The sequence below is a fragment of the Rousettus aegyptiacus genome, unplaced genomic scaffold (assembly GCF_014176215.1).
Source record: "Rousettus aegyptiacus isolate mRouAeg1 unplaced genomic scaffold, mRouAeg1.p scaffold_m13_p_6, whole genome shotgun sequence".
Lineage (NCBI taxonomy): Eukaryota > Metazoa > Chordata > Mammalia > Chiroptera > Pteropodidae > Rousettus > Rousettus aegyptiacus.
The window spans coordinates 10,209,419-10,229,609 of NW_023416309.1; the positions used below are offsets into that span (position 1 = coordinate 10,209,419).

At 47.4% G+C, this 20,191-nt stretch overlaps 1 protein-coding gene across 5 annotated transcripts in view; it reads left to right on the forward strand.

The window, feature by feature from the left end:
• Positions 1-20,191, forward strand: part of DLG5 (discs large MAGUK scaffold protein 5) — a 115,018-nt gene that overhangs the window by 38,779 nt on the left and 56,048 nt on the right. For 3 of the 5 annotated variants that reach the window (XM_016159440.2, XM_016159442.2, XM_016159443.2), the window contains exons 2-5: positions 4,874-4,942; positions 15,659-15,821; positions 17,823-17,966; positions 18,640-18,823. In XM_016159440.2, coding sequence (XP_016014926.2) covers positions 4,874-4,942; positions 15,659-15,821; positions 17,823-17,966; positions 18,640-18,823 — 560 coding nt within the window. Of the gene's footprint in view, positions 1-3,425; positions 3,451-4,873; positions 4,943-15,658; positions 15,822-17,822; positions 17,967-18,639; positions 18,824-20,191 lie in introns of those variants that run through there. The other 2 variants (XM_016159444.2, XM_016159441.2) reach the window with 2 other exon arrangements.

The window sequence follows — 20,191 nt, forward strand, 5'->3', positions numbered from 1 at the left end:
AGTCTACTCTGGGTGCCATAAGTCTGGGTTAGAAGGCCCTGCTCTGAGACTTCTCACTTGCACAGGGTGACAGGTTCTGCTTGTGTGTCCTCTGTGCTTATCTGGCTTCTGGGGTGCTTGTTCATACTCCAGGGCCAGCTCCATGATGTCCACCGTGACTGCTCTTCCACTTTAAAGCTGGGCAGCAGCATCATATAGAGGTGTCAGGAGCACAGGCTTTGGGCTTGACTGCCTGGATTTGTATTGTGTTTTTGACTCCTCAGTGGCTCTACCATGACCTTAAGCAAGTTTCTTAACTTTTCTAACCCTTAGTTTCCTCCTCTGTAGAGTGGGGATTAACCGAAACAACACACACACAGCGCTTACACATCCCAGCACTAATGGTGCTTCGTGCCTGGTAGCTGCTGTTATTGTTGTTAGTGAGGGTTGTATAGTCCAGCAGTTTGTCATTGTGAACTGTGTTTCCGTGTCACTCTAGTACAGCTTTCAGTTTAGGTAATCAAAGGATTGAGAAGGGCAGGTTGGAAGATTTGTGATTTGACCATAATAGCAGCAGCTAACACTTGGAGTGCTGACTGTGTGGGTGCTTTTTCAAGCCCTTTTTACATTAACTCAGTTGATCCTCTGTGAGGTAAGCACACCTGTTATCTCATTTTACAGATAAGCTCATGGAGGCAGGGAGAGGCTGAGTAACTTACCTGAGGGCACATAGCTGCTAAGTGGGTCGAGTTGGGAGTTGAAGCCAGGCTGGCTGGCGCCCCATCGGTATCCCGGTCATTGCAGCCTTGGTTTACAGACGAGTGCCCCAGGCTCAGAGAAGGGAAGGGACTTCCACAGACTTCCAGAGTCTCCTAGCAGTGGCACACCCTCCTTAGTCCCTGCTCATCTTTTTTCTGTCAGACCTGGCCTCGTGCCTTGCAGGGCTCAGGCATGCATGGGGAACCTGGTGAACATGTACATCCTCTGTCATTTGTGTGCTAGTTGTGGTTCCTCAGGTGTGAACTAGGAGAGGGTCTCAAGGTGAGGCAAGTGGCCTGGTGGTTACTCTCGCTCTGGGACCAGGCAGCACCTGCCCACTCTGTCACTGAGCCCTGAGGGGATCGTAGCTTGCCTTCTCCCTCTTTCTTCTCAGGTACTTGGGGTGAGGTTGCATGTCCTCCAAGACCAGAGCTGTGTCAAGTCGGGTAGGCAGGCCAGCTTCTCTTCACCCTCCTGGAGCTCAGGGAGGACTGTGTGCTAGCTCAAGGCCGAAACAAGTTCCCTTACATTGTAGGTTTCACAGGGAGAAAGTGTGAGTCACTGGGGCCTTGACAAGCTTCAGGTGAATGGAGGGCTGTGTTAGGGGAAGTTCTTCTGTCTCTTGTGCCCCACAGGTTGCTAGAGTGATTTTAGTGGAAGTTCTTTTGAAGTGATCTCTATGATCCAATGGGGCTGAGTCATAGAGGAAACACAATTAGCAGGGGCCCTGCTGGGCTCTTGGGAAGGACACAGTGAGTGGCCCAGGCTAGTCCCAAAGAGTTCACTGGTTCTCTCCCAGGGCTTCTGCCATGGCTTTCGTTTGCATCCCATCTGCTGACTCTGGTCAGCCTTGGTGTCCTGCATTGATTCTGTCCATGGACCATGTTCCCTGAGCACCTGTTAGAAATGTAGAGTTTCAGGCCTCACAGTATCTGCCCAGCCAGTACCTGCACTTTATGCAGGCCCCCAGGTAATTTCCTATGGCAGTAAGGAACTCTTCTCTGGTCCACACTGCCATGAAAACCTGGGCTCATGCTCTGCTCTTTTTTGCTATAAATGTTTCAGATCCTCTGTTTTTCAAGACCTTTACACAGGGTTGTATGAGATTGTAGGGAGCGTCCTGAGTGACAATGCCTGCTACCTGTGGGTATAAGGATAGAAGGGGAGGGCCTGCGGGCAGTTGGTGGGGGAGCTCATTACTCTGGGCCTCTCCATGAGGTGGAGTATCTGCCTTAGGTTTCAGCACAGGTGGGGCGCAGGTGCTTTCAGGGAGCCTCGGGGGTAATTGTCTCTCATTTGGCCAAGAGTAAGGGGCTGTGAGGGGCAGGGAAGTGCGCGCCTGTGAGACAGGACTCCTGTTGACTTCTTGATTGTGAAACCTCAGAGGCAGTTGACGTCCAGCACCCGCTCCTCAGAAGCACCGGCTTTGAAAGGACACCATGTGACTTTGGGGGAGAGTGACTCCTTTGCTTTTTCCCGACAGTCCTGACCACACAGGCTTTTTAAGACAACAATAGCTGAAGAGACAAAGCATGACCAAGACAACATCGTCCTCGGGCTCCCCCCCTCACCCCCCCGGAATGACGTCTAAGGCCCTGGGAACATTGTAAAGACTGGACCCTGTCCAGTTTTAATCACTCCCTGCTGGCCCCCACCCCTAGATCCCAGGAACCCTGCCAGCTGACTTGGGGGTGGTATTACCCAGAGATGCAGACAGAGATGTCACACTGCCCCCTAGGTCAGGCCCCAGATCCCTTTCAGCACTTTGGGGACAAGGAAGAGGAACAGAATGTGTTGGCTGGCCAGTTGACTCCCCCAGCCAGGGTGGGAGATGAGAGAAAGAGAAGGGTGTCTGCCAAGTTTAATTAACAGTGGAAACTTGCCATGGAGGAGGAGAGCGACGATCTGAAGCGGAGGGGTGGTTTCCTGGAAGATGGGCACTGCCGATGCCAAGAATGAGAAAGAAGCAAGACGTGCCTGCAGAGAGCATCTACTGGAGCACCAGCCGGGTATTCTCAGTGTCGCAGCAGGATTAGGTGTGAGCGGGAGAGTTTATTTGTGCCTGCTTTTCCGAGGATGCATCTTTTGCAAACAGTCCACCAACATACCAGCTGACCAGTCTTCCTTGCCCCCATTGAAAAAAATAAATGGATAATTAAGAAGATGGCAGTTGAGTTTAAAAAAATAGGGACTGTGTTGCACTCTTGTTCTTAGAAGACATCAGTGGATTCCCTGAATTATATCTGACTTTAGTTCACAGATCTTTACACAGTGTGTAGCATTTATGATCTGGAAAGAGCGATGATTCGAGATGCTCATTGTTTAAGACAAAAATGTGGAAGTGTTGAATGGACAGTAAAATGAATAGTGTAGGTTTAACTTGAAGTACAAGGGGTATTTTTATTGAACATTGCTATTCATTTTTCATTTTTCTGGTTCTGTCTTCCTTCAAATTATGTGCAAATTCCCCTCTGATATCCTTTCCAGGGATCTTTGTGGCAGCATTGCCTGTTAGGACATCCCGACCTGAAGCTTTCTCCAGCATCTACTTGCTGTTGCCAGTTCTGCTGCTGGAAGCTGTATTGAACAAACTGAATGCCTTCTGGCAGTCCTACTTGAAGACAAAACACCTGCCTACTCCCCTAATCATCCTCTACAGTCCACACTAAACATCCACTGGATTCTTCAGAGAGTCTCAGAAAATGCTTGAATGTTCGTTCCTGGCCACCGTTTTAGTTTTTACCAAAGTCCCTTTTTTCTTGTTTTTTTTTTTTTTTTTTTTCTTTTCCCCTCCCCTTTCATCTCTTTTTCAGGTGGGCACACACACCTGTTAGCTCACATGTACACTGTTACACCGTGGCTGTTCATCTCTCTGTCCTCCATGTGTGGTCTTCATCTCCTCCCCTCAGGTCTTCCCTGGGGTCTCTTCTGTCCCCAGGCGGTCTCCTCCTTGCCACGAGCATCTCTCTTTCTCCCCTATCCACACCCATCTCTTTATCTCTCTTCTTTCCCTCCTGAGAGTGTGCACACATAGGTGGCTTGTCAAGAGTTGAGATAGGAAAGAACCCCTTAAATTTTTCTCCCCATTTCTGTTCTCAGAGCCCAAAATCTCATTAGTTCTTGGCCACTTTCTGACACTAAAGTCCTAAGGTTTGTTCAAAGGCCTTACGACTAAAATCTCATCTCTGGCTCACTCACTCTGCCCAGTATATACCTTTTCATTGTATAATTCTTTTGGTTCTAGAACAAAACATTGCATTCTTCCCATTATCTTGTTTTTTTGACCCACCATCTCTGCATGTTGTGCTTTTATTGACTCTCAATTTAGTCTGAGTCTGTCTACCCTCTTAATTTTGTGTCCCTTGTAGACCTGATAAACAAAGCATACCTTCTGTTTCCATTAATCAGTGGAGAATGTAATTGCTAAAATGGGACGGGGGAAAGAACCTTGTAAGCTATCTGGTTGAACCGCTTTATTTTATAGACCAGGAAACAGAGTTTCAGAATAAAGCAATTTGCCCAGCATCACCTGGCTGCTCACACATGGATAAGAACTGGGTTCAGAAACTGGGTTTCCTGACCCAGAGATTTTCCCTAATGCTTTAATGACAATGTAATTGCTGATAATTTTATGAGTAATTTTTAGTAAGGGGGCAGACACTGGCTAAATTATTAAGGACTGAGCTTGAATACTAAGAGCAGAATAATCAGGCAAAAAGAACAAATAGTCCATAGACGTTTAATTTATGCTCTGCTACCCTCTGCATGGAAGCCAGAGTCATACTGATAAAAATCTGTTGGGACTCTCTGGACTCTATTTAACCTGGGGCCTGTTGCTCCCTTGCTAAGGTTTTCTTCAGGTATCCCAACAAGAAGCCAGTTGACCGACTCCAGGTCCCCTCTACCTATGCATAGATCGGTCTCCAGAGCAGGAGGGTGGCAGGAGGCGAGTCAGAAACACCTAACACTAGGCCCTGCTGACCACACCTCCCCTTCTTGGCCCCTTGAATCTGATGTTCAGTCCCTGGTGCATTGTGGGTTCTCAGCCTGCTGATGACTTAAGATCAGTGGTCTGGGGCATAGACAAGAGACCCCTTTGGGGTTAGTAACAAACGATTTCCCTTTCTGTCCCCAGGCTCCACCTACAGCGTCTTGTCCATCATGCCCTCAGACTCAGAAAGCAGCAGCTCCCTCAGCAGTGTGGGTGAGTACCACCTTCCCAGGTACCCCTCTTTCCACACGAGGCAGGAAAGGGATGTGGGTGTGAGCCAGGGCAGTCCTGGATTCGTGGGATGGGAAGTTGGCCCTCACCTTTCAAATCACTCATGGGGTCTTCTTCCATTGATTCCATTCACATCTTCTCTTATCAGCAAAACCCTCTCTTAATGGAGGAGGACAGAAATCTGGTCCTAACACTGGAAGGGAGGTGGGTGCTGGGAGAGGCACATATATTGCTGTTTTTTTACCTACTCAGGGCATAAGATTTCTCAGTGAGCCTGTTGCCACATCCATCCAAAGCCACCCATCTATGAGACTGGCCCCTTTTGGTACTATCCTTTGTAAGCAGGGACAGCCCACTGGAGTTGTTGTTTTAGGGACAGGAGTAGCCAGTCCATGCTGGAATGGATACATTTCCAGAAGCCCGTAGTGTTCCTTCATTTCACTGAAGACATCCCGGAGAAAGGTTGTCATAGTCCTCCAGCTGTCCCATACCTCTGTGATGCACTGCCTGTTACTTGCCCTCTATTTAATATTCTTAGTGTGGTTTCTGGTGTTCTGATCTGACCTTGATGGTTAGATACACCTTTAGTGGTGAGTCCTGTAGTTTTTGAGTCAGAAAGGCTCACAGAGATTATCTGGTCTATTTATTTGGTTTTCCTTTATATAGGCAGAGGGCAGTCTGATGCCAGAGATTCCACAGCTAGCCAGAGCAGACCTTTCATGTGTTAATTGACCATCTTTACAGATGCCTCCAGTGTGCCAGAAGTGGGCTTGGGATGTGGCGAAGAGGCAGGTGTGGTGCCTGTGCTTGTGGGTCTTGGGTCTATGGGGGAAACAGTTAAATGAATAAGTGAGGTCAGAGGGGTGAGAAGGGAAGACGGGTACAGTAGGGGGTCACTGCATTCATTCGCTAGGGCTGCCATAACAAAGTACCACAAACTGAATGACTTACAAGACAGAAATGTATTCTCTCACAGTTCTGGGGGCTAGAAGTCTTTGAGATCAAGGTGCTGTATTGGCAGGGCCATGCCTCCTCTGAAGACACTTAGGTTAGGGTCTGTTCCAGGCCTCTCCTGGCTTCTCGTGGTTGTCGACAATCTTTGACATTCCTTGGCTTGTAGACGTATCTCCTCAGTCTCTGCCATCATTTTCACATGATGTTATCCCTGTGTGTGTGTCTCCAGTTTTCTCCTCTTAAAAATGACCCCAGTCATTGGTTTGGGGTCCTCTGTACTCCAGTCTGACCTCATCTTAACTTGATTATCTGTAAAGACTGCATTTCCAAATAAGGTCACATTCACATTTACTGGGGATTAGGATTTGATCATTTTTTGAGGGGATATAATTAAGCCCCTCACAGGCTCCTTTATCATGTTTAGGCTTCAGGAAGGACTCTTGGGACCATAGTCAAGAGCCGTTGAGTATCACTTCATCCTTCCTACTTTGGGTCAATGAGACACATTGATTGAATGATGAGATTGTCCGATTTTTGAACTTGGGACTACCTTTCAGGAAGTGCATGTGGTGGGGTGGTCAGGATAAAGAGAGCAGTAAGGTGAGGCTTTTGTAAAACTGAACTGGTGGAGCCTGAGGGCGCCTCTTTCCCCTCTCATATCTCACCCTTTTTTGTTCCCTCTTCCCCTTGGGTACAAGGTACAATGATCTAACAGATATGTCACAAACTCATTCACATTGACACTTCAAGGTTTAAGGCAGTACCTTTCCTAGGATCATCTACATTTTAAAAGGAGTTCCAGAGAGATCTATTGCTTAAACCATAGCAAATATTGTTAATGGTGGAATTTTAAGCCACAGCGGGAGGTGTGTTTTGTGCCGCTGGACCTTCATATGCTCTGGAAGAAGTCTTATGTCAGTAACCCAACATTCAGTTCCCCACACACCTGATGGACCTTGGAATGGAGTCATCAGCAGTGTCCCTGGATACTTGTCAGCAGGCAGGGAGAACGCAATGCTGTCTGTGCCCAGATCTTGAATGCTGAAAGACCAGGTTGCACCCTTTCAGGTCAAACCCTCTTAAGTTCACTGAGAACCAAGATTTGCTTCTCTCACTCTTCTGCGTTAGGTGACGTTGTCCTTGGGATGAGTAGCTTCATTTTTCTACAGGCTGACTTCCATGTCCTTGTGGATGCGGCAGTAGGGGTTACCTACTCACACTGCCTCAAACAATAAAGAAATGTGTGATCTCACGTAATGAGAAACACCATTCTGGGCTGAGTACATCAGGATGTGAATCTGCGATCCTCTCTGTGGTGCGTTCCCCTTTAGGCTGATTGATGGTCAGGGATATGTAGCAGCATGTTCCAGCCATTATATCCAGACCTGACAAAATCCAGGGCTGCGTTTTCCATGATGGGAGCCAAAATGGATTTTAAATTCAGAATAATTCAAATGAAACACAATTAAAATTTCTAGTTTCAACAGTCACCCTAGTCACATTTCAAGTACTCTATGGTTGCCTCTGGCTAGTGGCTACCTTATTGGACAGAGCAAGTAAAAGAACATCTCCATTGTCACAAATGGTCCGGAGGTTGGACAGGGTTACCCTCCTCTAGTGTCTCTTTATGAGCAAAGAAGCCTTCCCCAGAAGTCCCTCGGCATAGTCTGTCAGTATTGGGTCACCTGTCCTTGTCCAAATCGGTGGCTCAAATAGTGTGGCCCTGACCAGCAGCATTCAGTCACTTGGTAGAAATGCAGGTTCCTGAGCTTTACGCCATACCTGCTACGTCAGAAGCTGTGAGGGTGGGGCCCAGCAGCCACATGTTGTAGTAGCCCTTGTGGATTGAGATGGGCTGGCCTAACCCATTTCCTGGCAAGAGAACTGGAAATGGCTGGGATGAGTTCCCTGGTGTAGAATGAATGTTAGGGTCAGCTACAGGACCCTCCATCGCAGTACCTCCCAGAGACTCCCTTCTGGCTCAGGCTCACCTTATGATTGGCAGAGCTCTTCCTTCCCCGGTCTTTGCAGGTGCACCCTACCCCTGGCAGAAGGGGGCTCTGGTAAGTCAGATGAAGACTAGCTGTTTTTGTTTGTTCTTGATCTTTCTCCATGAACCTAAAGAAAGGCAAAAGCAAGGTCTTAGAATAAAAATATCACCTTCACTTTCCCGCATGTATCTCCCTAACAAAGAACATTTGGGAAAAGAACAGCAAGTTATATTCGACATAAGAAAAATTGGTAGATGAAGTCTTGAAAATACAGTATTTTCTTAGTGACAGCTAGTACCTGATTGGCTTGCCTGGTCAGCATTAGATCCTCAGGTGGTCTGTCCAGTTTCAGCTTTCCAGCTTGACCCCACTAACAACTCACCATGCCCTTGCCAGCTAACAGTCTTAAAGGTTGCAGTGTCTTTCTGCTTAGGCCTCCCAGGGAGTTTTCATCTGTTAAGTGTTGTGGCTTCTTCGAGGCCTCCCCTTACTCCATGCAGCCCTTTATTAAATAATCCGCCCGATGGGTAGGCCCCGCGGATCTGCCCAGGGATTGCACACCCATTTCAACCAATCGATATTTTTTTCCTCTTTATTCACCCTGACCTGATTTCTCTGGTGCCTTTTATTTCTCATCTTGGATAACTAGAGAAGTTTTAAGGAAAAGAGACATTCTTGGGTGGCATTTATAAAACAAGCCTTAAATTTCATGCAAATTGAAGTGACAGGAGGCTTGTTGTTAGGAGAAGGAGCCGGAGGGTTTCCTTCATATCCTAGTGAAGATTTCTTGAAAGTGCAGCTTCTGGTCAACAGGGCAGGGCAGTACTCTGACTGACTGTGTCCCCTGATCCTTCCTTCTCTGGTCCTTTGGGATCAGTCTGTTTTCCTGCAGTTCACCAGATGAATGGGAGCAGGTCTCCTCTTGGAGCACATGGTCAGTGCTTGTAGGGATTATAGAGGGGCCTGGCCCCTGATCTTAGAGTCCAGCCAGGTGTTTCAGTCCATCAAGGCCGTTATGACAAATATCACACAGACCGGGTGGCTTAGAAACAAACATTTATTTCTCATGGTTCTAGAGACTGAGAAGTCCAAGTTCAAGGCAGATTCAGTGACTGATGGGGCCCGCTTCTTGGTTCATAGAGGCACCTTCCTGCTGTAACCACACATGGCAGAATTGGGGAGAGAGTGCTTTGGGGTCCCTTTTATCATTCACTAATCCATTTGTGAGTGTCTCTACCCTCATGACTAATCATTCCAAAGGCTCCACCTTCTAATGCCATACCTTGGGGGTTAGGATTTCAACATAGGAATTTGGGGGGGGGCACACAAACATTCAGACTATAGCACCAGAAGTGTAAGTGACTGGCCATCTGCTCTGTGTAAAACATAAACAGATAGTTTGGGGGAAAGAGCAGTTATTTCTGATGAGGGGAGCCAGAGTAAGTTTCAGAGAGGAGATAATTCTTAAGTTGGGCCTTTTAAGAATGGTGCTGCAGACACAAGAACAGCCAGGAAGAAGCGGTAGTCCATCGCCACATGTCTTGGTTTGGGTTTCAGCAAAGCAGACCTGGAGTCGAAGATTAGAGAGCAGGTAGCTTATCCGGGGGGAGATCTGGGAGCTGGGCAAGACTGCAGCTGCTGCGTTGGAATCTAACCTCCTCTCACTCTAAGTCCTGGGAGGAGTTGAGCCGTGGGCTTCCAGGAACCAAGGGGGGCAACCCCCTGGGCTTTTAAGGAAGGGGCCATCCCTGCATTTCATTAATGCATGATTCTTTTAAGTGCAGTGGCTACAAGACAGCCAATAAAACCAAGAAGAAAAAGTTAACCGGCCAGCGAATGCAACTTTGGTACAGACTAGAGGTTCTCTCACTTTATCAGGCTTCAGAATCACCTGGAAGGGATCACCCCTAAGGTTTTTGATTCAGTAATTTTAGGTGGTACCTGAAATGTGTATTTCTAACAGCTTCTCTCCTGAAGCTAAGGTGCTTTCAGAAGCACTGGCTCAGGACAAGGGGGCTGTCTCCCCCAGTAGCTCTGGCTCTCCTGGGTCGGAGTTGAGCTTGATTTGGTTTTGCTTTCCCTTGCTTGTGATGACCATGTTCTGCTGCTCCTTAACTTCTCTCCTGACAGCCAGGACCTAGAGATGGCCAGGAAGTTTACCTCAGCATCTCCACTCCACCTGACCACTTTTGGCTGGTGCCAATTTCCTCCTTGGCTTCTGGCACTATGGCCCACAGGGCTCTTGAAGCAGAGTTGCGACCTGTCCAGCTGTAAATAAAACTGAGGGGGCAGCCTTCAAGGTCTGCTGGAGCGTGGTGAAGAGGGAGCTAAAGACAAAGGGGCTTATAGCCAAGAAAATCAGCCAGGGTAACTCTGTTCCCTCTGCCTACTCTACTTCTGCTCCTGCTGTCCCTCTCACATCAAGGCCCAGGTGAGTGACAGCACATTGTCTGAACTCCAGGGTCTGTGCCAGCTTTCCTGGCATCATCCAGCACTCCTTTTGGATCCATTTTAGTCCAGTTCAAACCCCTTTTCCCTGAATCCTATCCTTAACCCAAAAAAGAAAGGAAAATCTGCTGTCTTCCCAAGTGGGGCTCCAGAGTTGGGAAGAGGAAGGAGTGAAGCCAGGGAGAGTGAATGGTTTTGTACTTGAATCTAAAAGAACAACTGCACAGGGTTGGACAGAGAAAAAGGTATTTGACATTTTTTGGACAACTCACTTGAAGTTAGTTTTATTTTGCTTATTACTTAAAATGTTTCCTATAACTGCAGTGACTGGTGAGGGGCTTGATAATCCACATCTCTTCACCAGCCACACCATTCCTGGGATAATGGCTTTAGTTTAGGGCACCACAGTTTTTTTTTTTTTTTTAAACAATTTATTTTAAGGTCATGTTCATTGAGGTAAAATAACATATAGTAAAATTAACCCTTTATAGTATAACAGTTCAATGAGCTTTTACAAAAATTAATTAATTTATATTATGGTAACATTGGTTAACGAAATCCAGTTAAGTTTCAGGTGTACAATTCAATGAGTTTTGACTCCAAAAACATATAGTCATTTAACCACTGCCTTAATTAAGATAGAGAACAGTTCGTTCACCCAGAAAAGTTTCCTCTTGCGGCTTTGTAGTCTGCCTTTAGTCCCTCTCCCCTCAGGCCCACGCAACCAGTGATCTCTTTTCTGCCCCTGTAGTTTTGCCTTTTCTCATGTAAATGTCATATGAATGGAATCATAGATAGCCTTTTGATTCTGGCTTCTTTCACTTGGCATAAGGCATTTGTGATTTCCCCCATGCTCTTGTGTGTGATGGTGGTAGTTTCCTCATTCCTTTTTATTGCTGAATAATATTCCATTGTAGGAATGTAATGCTGTTGTTCATCCATTCACCAGCTACTATAAAGAGTTGTATGCTGGTTTTGGTGAACATAAATTTTCATTTGTCTTGAGTAAATATTAGGAGTAGGATTACTGGGTGGTATCATATGTGCATGTTTAACTTTATAAAAAGGCTGCCAAAGTATTATCTAAAGTGGCTGTATCATTGTATATTCCCACCAGCAATGTTTGAAAAAATATCTAGTTTCTCTGCATCCTTGCCAGCATATGGTGTTGCCACTTTTTTTTTATTTTAGCTATTCTGGTAATGGTAAAGGGACTTGGTAGTTGTTTTCAATACTAGCAGATCTGTTGTGTAGAAGAGGAATTACAGTTATACTTGTAGCCCTTAGGGGTAGATATAGAGTCAGTTGGGGAAATAGAGACAGCTTTTAACTCAGTACAGATAATCATTTTATGGGGAGAGATTAAATAGGCTTTGCGGTGAAATAGTGAGTTCCCTCGCCGTGGAGGTGTTCAAACAGTCTTGGTAGCCATTTGGGGCATTTTGGCAACCTTTTGGATGGGAGGACTATGTCATCTTCAAAACGCCTTTCAACCCTGAGATGCAAGTTAAAGGGAAAACCTTTTAGTTGAATGGGGATGAAATGGGTTTTCTATAACAATTGCTGTTTTGAACTTCCTGGCTTGGCATATCTGGGGCTCTTCTTGAGGTCCCCTGTGACTAGCTACCTTTGTCCTCAGCTTTTCTTACTGTGAAAGGACAGAAGCACCCAGTCAATGTGTCACCTGAGTCAGAGGGCATACAATTTGATGGCTTTTCAGTCTGGGTGGCCTTACTTTTTGTGTGTTTTATGGATTTTCAAGCCTTTGGAAGGGAAAAGAAAGGCAAGGGAAAGGAAAGAGGAGGCCACTCCTGTTAGGGGGCAGTGTAGCATAGGGGTTGAGACCTTGGCTCTGGATGTAGAGCTGAATTTGCATGGGAACCTCCCGCTTTCCTAGCTGTGCAGTCTCTCTCAATGTCATTTTCTTATGGGGTGATCATAGCACATACCCCTGGGAGGACACTGTGGGAATTAGTAAGGCCAGGACAGATTGTATGTAGTACAGAACCGAACCCAGCACCTAGGCTGTGGTGAGCAAAAGTCAGCACCCACTTCATTGTCTGCATGATCAGCTGCCTCAGGTCCTCACAGCTGCAGACAAAGTGGCCTCACCCTGCTGGAGACTGAGACAGTAGGTCATGACTGTGTGGTAACACATCTGTTGACCCCTCCTTCTGTCCTGCTGCTGCTTCTCTCTCCAGCTTCTGTGAAAGCCAAGGGATGTACCTTTCTGCTGCCTCATTTGTAAAATGGGGTGAAAATCCTTTATCTTCCTCGAGGCAGGTTGCTGTGCCTGGTGGTACTTTTCAGTTGTGAAACTTGAGATTTGATATTTCTCTGGTCCACTTCTTGGACTTGCGTATAGCACAGAGCAGCTGTTCTCAAAGCGTGGCCTGGTGTTCCTGAGGTCCTTTCAAGGGGCTGATGAAGACAAAACTTTGACACCAAGATGTCACTTGCTTTTTTCATTCTCATCCTCTCAAACACTCCACTGTAGGATGGGGTTTTCTAAAGGTTCTATCATGGTGTGTGATAATTGCACAGTTATGAGACTCTGGCTGCTGTATTAAGTCAGACATCAAGCAACGTTATAAAGACGCAAAGCAATGCCGCTCTTCTCACTACATTTTTTGTTTTGTAAAGGAAAAGATAGTTAATTTTTCATAAAAGAAATCTTAAGTGAATACATAATGGGCTTTTTAAAGCATTTAATTTTTTAAAATAGTTTCAGGTATAGTACATTGATTAGAAATGATCCCCCTGATTATCTTCCCTCTACACATAGCCATCACCTTACTGCCGTCTGCATTCCCTATGCCATGCTCCCCATCCCTGTGACCCTCTATCAGTGACTCGTTTGTACTTCTTTAACCTATAATGGATTTTTGGTCATTTTTAATTTGGTAGGTATTTAAAATTTTTCATTAGATAGATATAACCCATATAAACAAAAGCTCTTTGGAATCCTCAGTCATTTATTAAGAGTGTAAAGAGGGCCTAGCGTCAAAAGTTTGCCAACTTTTAGTTTAAGGCCTTAGGCTCAGGGGTAATAGAGGGAGGTTTAGTGCTGTCATTTTCTGGCTCTGTGACCTGGACATTTTACTTAACCTTGATAAGGTTTTGTTTCTTGGTCTGTAAAATGGGAATAACAGAAATATCTTCCTTAAGGGTATTGAATGGGATGATGTATGGAGAGCATTTCAAAAACTTCCAGGTACGAAGTGAATGCTGCTCATGGTTGTCATTTGGGAAGCAGTAAGGTGTGGTGCTAAGGAGCACATGCTCCGAATGCAGATGCTCGGGCCCATCTCAGGGCACCGCTTGCTGTGTGTGCAGCTTTGGGCTGATTACCTAACCTTGCTGGGCCTCAGTTTTTTCACCTGTGAAATAGGGATGATAATATTAGTACCCATCTGGGGTCGTTGGGAAGGTTAAGTTAATGTCTGAAATATCTGGGTTGTCTGCTGTTGCTCATGACTGTGAACACTGAAATACCTTTTTTTCCGGGTGTTCTTTTGAGGTTTTTTTTTTTTTTTATCCTACTCTCGGGTTTGTCAGTCCTCCACAGATAGTCCCATCCCTACCCGCCTCCTGGAGTTGTTTAGAGAGTGAGTCATGGTCACCTCCAGGAGGGGCATCAGACTCACGTCCAGAGGAAGCTCCACTTATGAGAGAGCTGGGTAAGTTATTGCAAATCATATGACAGTGTAGAACTGGCCCTGGGCTAAAGCTCCTAAAAGTGACTTCATTTGCCAAAAGAAGATGTTACACAGCCCACACAGAGCTAGAAACAGTCTTTTTTCAAAACTCTAGGGGGCAGGGGTGAGGATCCAGGGTGTTTTGGGGAAAGGTGAGGGAAGGCTTCTCAGGCCATGGGGACGAGAGGTGCTCGTGGAAAGGGTTGCTCCAGGCCCCACCTTAGCGAACATTCTGGCCCTAGAGGTCTGACTTGGAGCACAGGAATCCTGGTGGTTGTGGTGGTGGTTTTAAAATAACATGTATTTCACCGGGTATTAGATTCAGTGGTACCGATGATCTGCGAGCTTGAGGCTCCTTCCTCAGACCATGGTCTAGCTTGTCACCCACAGTGTTGAATTCCTCATTTTGTCTGGCACACCTGGAAGGTACAAAGCCACACCTGAGTGCTGGTCTTTTTTCTTGTGGGGGAGGGAGCGCTTGGTTTGCATGAGCAGTCTACCAACAAGAATCAGTCTGGGTGGGGGTATGATCAGGATAGCAGGGTCAGAAGACATGTATCTTGCCCTTTGCACACTCTAGGGCTACTGGGGAGACAAATGCTGTGCCTTTGGGGTGTGTCAGCCTCCTGGATCACATTCATAAAATGGGATGGCTCATGTGAGTTCCTGGGACCCCACCTCGGATCTCTGAGGGTTAGAGGAGACCTCAGGTGAACATATGGACAGAGTTAAATATAAAGGCACCATGGATTCATCTCTTCTTCTCAGACATTTGAGTGAAGTGCTCTCCTTTTAGAAATAAATTTGGATCTTGTCAGAGGTGCTGGTGGTGGCCACTATTCCCTCATAATTGTATAAGGCGAGGGGTTTCCTTCAGGACACTTTTAATGATGAGGGCCTGATGTGGGCTGGGCAGCCAGAGGCCCCAGGACTTACCGGTATTACGTCACACTTAATCTTAGCTGTAGGTGGCTCTCTCAACATCTTCCTCCATGCCTGTACACCTGGGCTGGTTGGGCAGGTCCTTCAGGCAGTTAAACCCCTCAGAAAAGGGAGCAGTGCAGAGTATCCAGCCCTGGTCAGGGGCAGACGGGGACACAGCCCTTGGGCCCCAGCTTTGGAGCTGGCTCCCTTCATCCTTGGGAGTTTCACTGGGTTCCAGCTGTCCTTTCCTCCTTAGGCCATGTCTTCTGCTCCACTCAGGGCTCAGGTTGGTCTCTGGTTGCCCGGGAGTGGGTGATGCCCGGGGGTGGGTGATGATGGGTGTTTCCAGACTAGGCAAGGATTAGAGGATTAGGCCCCAAACAGCTCATCCTGGAGGTGTCAAAGTTAGGTTGGGAAGAGTGGACGTCCTCAGGGCACTCAGCTAGGGCCCAGAGAGTGGGCGGGTGAGTGCTTGAGTGCCAGAGTGACTGCCTGGGCTTAGGTCTCGGTTCCACTTCTTACTTTCTGCGTCAGTGTTGTCATCTGTGAAAGGGGAATGCTAACAGGACATACCTGGTAGGGCTGTTGGGAGTAACTAATGCAAGCCAAGAGCTCAGAGCAGTACCTGGCATCTGGTGAGCGCTGTCTAAATGCCAGTTCACTTTATTATTTTCCTCCGCCAGGTACCACCGGGAAGGCTCCATCCCCGCCACCCCTCCTCACTGACCGGCAGGTGAACGAGAAGGTGGAAAACCTCTCCATTCAGCTGCGGTTGGTGACCCGAGAGAGGAATGAACTGCGGAAGCGCCTGGCCTTTGCAACTCATGGGACGACCTTTGACAAGAGGTAGTGATTGGCCGCCTCCCTAGCCCAGCACTCAACACCTTGCCAATGGGCAAGGGTTATTGTCCTAGTGCCATCACCGACCCCTTCCCACTAGGGGGTCCTTAGTTCCTGGGGGGGGGTCCCCTTCCCCCTACTTCACATTGAAACACTTTCCCTTCAGGCTTTGGAAGAGGTTGCACAGGCTTGTTTTGCTTTCTCCAAATCAAAATTGGAGCCCATGGCCTGAGTTACATGACTTGGGTATTGAAAGGTGTTAGTGTGTGACAATTATACATTTGGCCCTGATAGTGGTGTCTTCCTATGTGTGTGTGTGTGTGTGTGTGTGTGTGTGTGTGTGTGTGTGTGTATGGCAGAAGAGCCTGGGGACAGCCTGCTATCCTTTCCCCTGGCCTTTGCAGATGGTCGTTCACTTGATGGTCTTGGCAGCAGCTGGAAGGGCTTGGTCCTACTTTGGTGCCTCATCATTGGTTGGCTGGATGGTCTTGAGCTCATCACTATTCACCTCTAGGCCTCTGCCTTCTAGACCCAAGGCATTATACTTCCCTCCTTATCCACTGCTGCTGCGGTGTACAGCCCTTGCCCTAATATAGTTATCCTGTTGCCAATCCCTCGATAGGTCTGCCTGTGTAGGTAAGCGTGTGTGTATGTGTGTCTGCATGTGTGCATGGGCCACTGTCTCCCAGAAGACCTTAGCCTACCTCATATAGTGTGGATCTTTATGTTGTTTGTAAACACAGTAGTTATACCCTGCCATATGTGTTTTAGGAAGGGTATTTTCCACTTGTCTTCTTTGTTTTAAGGAAAATATTTGATTGCTTCATTTGTTGGGATTTGGAGGTAGATACCAGGGAAGGGCAGGCTGTGGGGTGAAGCAGAGAAAGAGTCTTTACACACCTGCATGATTCAAGAGGACTTAATGGAGGAGGAGGGCTGCAGAGGGGTTGATTTTTCCAGAAGATGCTAGTAGGGGTCCGGAGGGGAGGGGTATTGATTTAACCTCTTCCCTTTAGGAACATTAGGATGTGTGCCTTGTCCTGAGGAAGGTTCCTCTGTAGGGAATGTCAGGGCTGCAAAGCCTGCTTCTAGACATTACTTCGTCGAGGCTAGGCCCCAGTCAGATGGCACATAGGCAGGGCCAGTGAAGACACGGGGTATCAGAGTGCATGTTGTCCACGGCTGCTTTCATGCTACCAAGGCAGAGTGTGCGGTTGCACAGTGACTGTGTGGCCAGCAAAACCTAAGGTATTTACTGTGTGGCCATTTACAGAGAAGAGTTGCTGTTGCCTGCTCTAGAGCAGGGATTCTCAAACTCGAGCATGCACTGGAATCACTTGAAGGCCTTGTTGTTGAAGCACAGATTGCTAGTTAGCCCGTCCTCCCTCTCTGCCTTCCTCCCTCCTGAGTGCCTGATGTAGGAGGTCTGGGGCTGGCCTGACAATTTGCATTTCTAACAAGTTCTCAGGTGTTACCAATGTTACAAATCCTGGCACCCCACTTCGAGAACTACTGTTCCTGGCCATTGTTCTCAACTTTGGTTGTCCATTGGAATTCCCTGGGGAGTTAAAAAAAAAAAATCCCAATACCCCCAGGAAGCTGATGTAATTGGCCTGGGCATTGGTATTTAATGTGAGCCCAAGATTGAGGATCACTGTTCTGATGAAAGGAGAAACTTCATATCAGGTTTCTGGTGGCCTGGACCCACTGTGTGCAGGCCTGTTGTAGGGTCTCCTGGAAGCTCCTAGAGAAGAAGATGGTACTTTCAGTTCTCCAGACCCACGCAGGGAGCTCAGGTAACCAAGGCTCCCTCCATCATCCTGGGGATTCTGATTCTTTTGGTCTGGGTATGGCCAGGACATCTGAGCTTAACAAGTACCCAGGTGGTTGTGGTGATTAGGTGACTAGTGTTGGGAACTGCTGGGCTGGAGTGATCGAGGATATGGCTTCCTGGGGGAGAGACATTCCTGTCAGTGTGTTCACGGTAGTGTTTGCTGTCTGGGCCAGGCCCTACCACAGGCTGAATCCTGACTACGAGAGGCTGAAGATCCAGTGCGTGCGGGCCATGTCTGACCTGCAGAGCCTGCAGAACCAGCACACCAATGCCTTGAAGAGGTGTGAGGAGGTGGCCAAGGAGACCGACTTCTACCAGTGAGTGGGGCCTACAGAATGGCTGCCTCTTACCCTTCTTTATTTCTAGACTTGGAGCCAGGGCTTCTGGTTCTATTCCTGCCTCTGCCACACAGCAAGCAGTGGGCCTTCAGCAAGTGTCCTCGGCCCTCAGTTTTCCTAGGTGCAAAGTGAGCCTATTAACCCTTCACACCATCTATTGCCAGCTTCAGAAGCGTAGTAGGTAGGACATTGACATGAGGCAGTGGGCCAGGCAGATCCCTGGGGTTCTGAGTCACTGTTCAGGGGGCTTTGATGCAGCTTCAGCCATAGGAGAGACAGATGGAGCCTGTTCCCTTTTGGTTTACTGGTCCCCCATGAGGGTATTTGCCTGCCAACCTGCTGATATTTGCCTAGCCTCAGTACCTCAGTACGTGGAGGTGCCAGGTCTATACCAGGTAGGGGCTTACCTCCCCACACCCCTATTTTTTGGTTTTGTATATGTGCCCTTTTTGGTGTCAGGTTTTTAATAAATGGTTTGGATCCTTCTGGCATCTGGCTGATAGCAGGCTTTGGCCTGCTCCTGAGTGCTGTGGACCCAGCTTCTGTTGTTCCTGGCTGGTGTATTGGGAGTTTTGGGTCCTGGAGGGGCTGGCGATGTCTTGGGGTGGGGGTTGGGGCTGGCTGGGGCTTACTATGTGTGGGGGTATTTCAGCACACTCCACAGCCGGCTCCTGAGTGACCAGACCCAGCTGAAGGATGATGTGGACATGCTGAGGCGGGAGAATGGGCAGCTGCTACGGGAGCGCAACCTGCTGCAGCAGTCGTGGGAGGACATGAAGCGACTCCATGAGGAGGACCAGAAGGAGATTGGTGATCTCCGGGCCCAGCAGCAGCAGGTAGGGTTGGGCCGGGTGGCTGGGTGCAAACAAAGGTCAGTCACCCACCCACCTACCCATTCACCCATCCACCTACATGATTATTTAATAGCTATTTCTGGAGTGTCTGCCTCCTGTGAGGCACTGGGGTTTCTGTGAACAAACATTCAGCCCTTGCTCTCTTGGACTCTGCAGTCCAATGGGGGACAAATGTTAATCAAATAATAATATGTATTCATGTATCATTATGAATGTTGCAAGGGCTGCCATGGAGGAGGTGCTATGCAGCATGTGACAGGAATTCAACTTTGTCCAGGGCTTAGGGTTCTGTAGCTTGGATTGCATGAGGTTACAGGTGGAGAGAAGCTTGGAAATATTAAAGCCCTGTGCAAATAGGAGATGGAGCAGTTAGTACTGTTATTTTGGGGTGGGAGTGTGTCCTGTTGCTTTTGCTGCTCTGTGCATTCCCAGTCTGTTTCTTTACCCGGCTCAGCTCTTGTTTCACATTGACAAAGGCATGAAGAGCAGGCCAGTCAGAACATTAATTTGCCGTGAGTGATGCTGGCCAGTTCTCTTGTAGCTTACGGTCTGGAACTGCCCAGGGATATGGTAGGGGCTGATGATATGTTCTATGTCCACAGATGGTTGGATGTGTGGGGTTGGAAGACAACACCAGGGAGGGCCAGAGTGTAAGTTTGGTTAGGTGGAGAACTCATCTCTATCATTTATGGTTTCCTGAGTTAAATAAAGCAGGACCGTTGGGGCTTGATTGATATATCTGACATGGAACATTCTGAACTCTGATAATTTAGCATGATATTATCTACACTGCTTTATTTTCACATATAATTTATAAAATTTAAATTATGAAACTATTACAGAGTTACAGAGGAGTTGTAAGTATAGTGCAGAAAATTATTTTTCCCTTATTATTTAAAAGTTGCCAACCTTATCCCCTGAACATGCTAATGTGCCTTTACAAACAAGGATATTTTCCTGTGTGACCAGAACACAAATGTTAGTTAGCATCAGTACTTACTACCACCTAATCATCAGGCTCCATTTGGGCTTGGCCAGCTGTCTCAATCATGTCTTTAATAGGAAAAGGGTCCTGTTCAGAATAAAGCCTTGCATTCAGCTGTTGTGTCTCTTTGGTCTCCTTCAGTCTGGAACAGTTCCTCAGGTTTTGACCTTCATGACTTTGATTCTTTGGAAGATTACAGTCCAGTTATTTTGTAGGCTGTCCCTCAACCTGGGTTAGTCTGATCCTCATTATTTAATCCCCTTTATGCATCTTAGGCAGGACTATCAGGACGTGTTGCTGCCTTCTCCTCTTTGCATCCTCTTGATTGGGGCCTGGCTTGGTATTATGACCCATTACCGATGACG